The 4,081-nt window shown below is 39.3% G+C and overlaps 1 protein-coding gene across 1 annotated transcript; it reads left to right on the top strand.

Moving 5' to 3' along the window:
* Nucleotides 1-948: 948 nt before the first annotated feature.
* LOC104962468 (condensin-2 complex subunit G2-like) lies at nt 949-3,834 on the top strand (the record flags this gene model as incomplete). The annotated part of the gene is made up of 5 exons (XM_010790904.1): nt 949-1,007; nt 1,220-1,338; nt 2,135-2,344; nt 2,509-2,623; nt 3,677-3,834. Coding segments are annotated over exons 2-5 (561 nt in total), but the record flags the coding sequence as incomplete, so codon positions are not given.
* Nucleotides 3,835-4,081: the final 247 nt, after the last annotated feature.

Below are 4,081 nucleotides of genomic sequence, written 5' to 3'. Positions count from 1 at the left end.
AGAGCAGGGATCCCTCTCCCAGGACGGACAAACGTGCAATAGGTGTCGTATGTACAAATAAACATGACAAAAATACAACATAACGGGGTGAACATAAATGAAAAAGATGGAGCGTAGTTGCTTCAAACTGGAACATGCTGCTGCAGCACGAGTAGCAACAATCCAAGCATGGCAACCTGCACCACAAGAGACACAATAACGTGCATTACTAACATGTATTTATGGGGAATGATTGCATATTAAAAACAATGAATGATGTAAGAAAGCCATTAATATACTTATAAAAGGAAATAATCATTGTCATTTAGGTGTGGAGGACGCTGATGTGGGGGGGTGGGTGCTGTCGGCTGTGTGTGTCGATGAAAAGCTGGTTCGAGGGGCCCCCAGTGAATGTTTACCTAGGGCCCTCACTGACTAGGATTTTCTTTCACTTTACTTATTTGTTTTAATTTCAACCTTAATGAACAACATATTTTTCGCTGTTGCACATGAGCATAAAACAACACAATAACAGCGCTTATTAATGATGCGCTTATGGTAGTCCTTTTCTGGCGCATCATAAATACAATTCTCCTATCCACTATTCCTTAACCTCGTGAGGTTTCACACAGAGGTCAAGGAATAGACTAGGGGCTGTTTTTTTGACTATTCGACTGCAGCCTAGCTATACTCGTTCGAGATAATAGTTGTAAAATAGTTTAGCTTAATTATGTTTAATGAATTTCCCTTCATTAGTATTTACCCTTAGTTATAATAGTTTTTGTTGGAAAAGGTAGTTAATTATTTATCCAGGAGGAGGCGGCCATGCAACGTTTGGATGCAAACCGCCTCTAAAAACCATCAAAAGAACAAGAACTACAGAAGAGGACGAAGAACTAGAATTTACGTCAGCGTCACAGCGTCAACGTTTACGTAGAAGTCATGACGCGTTTTATCCGAATTTGCGCGGGCTCTTATGGCAGGCTGTCGTTCAGCGGCTGTCGGATCACAGAATTATTAATAAAAAGGTAATTGTATACGCTTTTGGATCATATGTCATACTTTGTAATAATCGTAATACACTTTAACATAAGCAATAACGATTAGAGTCTTATAAAGCCATGTAAAAATAAGTATTTTAACGCTGAATTCTAACTGAGCCGTTTGTTTTGATTCTGTCGCTGGTGTTGTGATGCTAGTTTCGTTAGCATTTAGCTGCTCTTCTGTGTGTTTATTGCAGGAATATTGGTTTTGTTTCACGTCTTTTGGAGAACCACAAACATGTCGAAGCGAGAGGCTTTTCTAGAGTCCTGCTGTACGGAGAATGTGGACGATTTCCTCCGCTTTATTCAGCTTCATGTGAGTAACTTCATATAACCTCCATATAAACTACATCAGAAAGGTCCCGGACGTTAATGTCATACTTGTATAATACTAAGTTCATTTACTCAAGTACTGAACTGTACTTGATTATTACATTTAATGCTACTTAGTACTTCTACTCCACTACATTTCAAATGTGAATGTCGTGCTTTTTAATCCACTGCATTTATTTTAACACTCACAATTACTATAAATAGACATGACATGCTGATATGGTAAAATCCACTGTCATGCTAACTATTTAGAAAATTGCACAATTAACTAAAGCCACAAATGACAGAAATACTCATTAATACATGAAGGTTTTTACTGTTTTGCTAACGTATAACCTGCAGGGCTACATGACTGCATCTAAACTGGAAACTAAATGCAAGTTGTGAAGAGTACAGAGACAATTTGTGAAGAGTTTCTGCAAATATTGTTGTTTAATTAATTGTCTATGTATATTATACGCTAACATTACATATATAGAGCCCGAAGTTAGTTAAGTGATCAAAAGACCCAAATAAGTAAATAAAACACAATCTAGCAGCTATTTCAATGTGTATTTTACTCAATACATAGTTTTTCAAAAGTGGATCAAATGTACTGTTTTAAGCTATCTACTACGAGGAATAAGAAAGTCCTATTCTAGCCACAGATCTAGTGTTTAGTGTCTCGTTCATCTGAGTGTCGCTATTATATTTATTACAATTGAATAACTGTCATAAAAGCCACTTTTCCTCTGGGATAATTAAAGTAATTCTGATTTTGATTCTGATTTTCTGAGCAGAAGAACAAGACGGAGCCCTTCGATGTGGAGGAAGTTCTGCAGGAGATGAACAGAGACCAGAGGCAGACGCTGTGGGGGAAACTGTCCTCTCTCCTCCAGGACGTCCTGCAGGAGGAAAGGGGAGAAGAGGGGAGGAGAGAGGAAGGGAGGGAGGAAAGGAAAGAGGAAAGGAGAGAAGAGGCCATGGAGGTGGAGGCAGCTGCAGACCCTGTGAGTTCACTGGAGTTTTTGCACCGTTTATGTTCTCGCATGAACTCGCATTGCATTAAAATCAGATGTTCTGCTGCTTTTTTGAGCTCTGAGGTTCAGCGTTACTCAGCGTTTTGGTTCCTAGAAACTTGGTTAACATCCAGGTTTCTCCCCTGTTCTTGCAGAATCATGTGAGGTCTGTAGTGGACGGTGTGACTCTGGTTGCTGCTGAGTCCCTAAAGGTCCTGCAGGACGGAGAAACCTACAGTTCTCTTCTGGAAATCATCCACAGGCTGCATGGTAAGGGTCCTCTTTAATCCCCCTCCTGTCTTCAGCTGGATTGTTGTTTTGTGGTTTATGTTCGAAGTCTTGAGCTTCAGCCTCAGCATCCATGTACGCATTATCCTCTCAACAATGGAAGTAGTCATCACATACAGTATTTCTTGGCTTTTCTCAAAATCCTGACTTTTTTTCTCAATTCTTTTCTCAAAATCTTAAAATTCTGTTTTTCTCAAAATCTCACATTTCTGACTTTTTCTCAAGATTTTCACTTTTTCCTCAAAATTTCTAAATTCTCAATTTTTTCTCAATTTTTTTCCCTCAAAATATCAAAATTCTCACTTTTTCTCAAAATTCTCACTTTGTCCTCAAATTTTTTCACTTTTTCCTCAAAATATCAAAATTCTCACTTTGTCCTCAAAATTCTCACTTTTTTCTCATTTTTTTTCCTTAAAATATCAAAATTCTCACTTTGTCCTCAAAATTCTTACTTTTTCCTCAAAATATCAAAATTCTCACTTTTCCTTCAAAACTCTCACTTTTTTCTCAAAATATCAAAATACTGACTTTTTCTGAAAAATCCTCACTTTTTCTCAAAATCTTAAAATTCTGACTTTTTCTGAATACTTAAAAATGTTAATAATCACTGGTCTCCGTCTTGAGCTTGAACCTCAGGATCCATGTATCTGTGATCCTCTCCAGAATGGAAGTAGTCATCACATACAGAGCATCAACTAGTTCCTGAACAGTGTCCTTCACATGCTGATATCCAAGAGAGGGAGTTCCACAGTCACAAGATGGAGGGATAGAAAGCAGTATTCAATGTTTACTTCAGATTAGCTCCACGTCAGAAATGAGCATGCTTGTCATATGTCTCTCTCCATAGAGGCTGAATCATCATGTTAATCACATAGCTATCATATGCCTCAAACAGTCCTGATGCTCTTCTAGGTAATCACACATCCTGTCATGTTCACAGCTACAGTTGATACCTTTGTTAGCATGTTGCTCTCATGTTGGAGGAGGACATTCAGGAATTCCCCAACAGTTCATATATCTGTGTGTTTCTCTCAGATCTGTTGGAACTGCAGCCGGTCTCCGAGGCTCCGCTGCAGCTCCACATCCTCAGACTTTGTGACGCCTGGTGGAAGAAAGATCTGAAGGAGAAGGAAACGTTCGGTCGCAGCGCTATGATCATCGCTCTGACGAAGAGCTTCGATCTGAAGAAACCGGTCAGTATTACGACACCTTTTTGAACATTAAAGGAGAGCTGTCATGGCCATCTCCACTGATCATAATTCCATTGTTGAGGTCTACTAGAATAGATTTATACTGTGCAATTTTCCAAACTCACATTGGTTTCTCATACATCATCTCTGTAAAGTATGTGTATTCAGCAGTATTCACTCTCTCCACTAAACGGCTCGCTGCAGCTCCCCCCCCCCCCTTACGCCCCAGTGTGCTCTGATTGGTCGGTCC

Source organism: Notothenia coriiceps, unplaced genomic scaffold (assembly GCF_000735185.1).
Source record: "Notothenia coriiceps isolate Sejong01 unplaced genomic scaffold, NC01 NC01_scaffold00034848, whole genome shotgun sequence".
NCBI classification, from domain to species: Eukaryota; Metazoa; Chordata; class Actinopteri; order Perciformes; family Nototheniidae; genus Notothenia; species Notothenia coriiceps.
The sequence above is the reverse complement of the archived record's forward strand: the minus strand, read 5'-3'. Positions and strand labels throughout refer to the sequence as shown.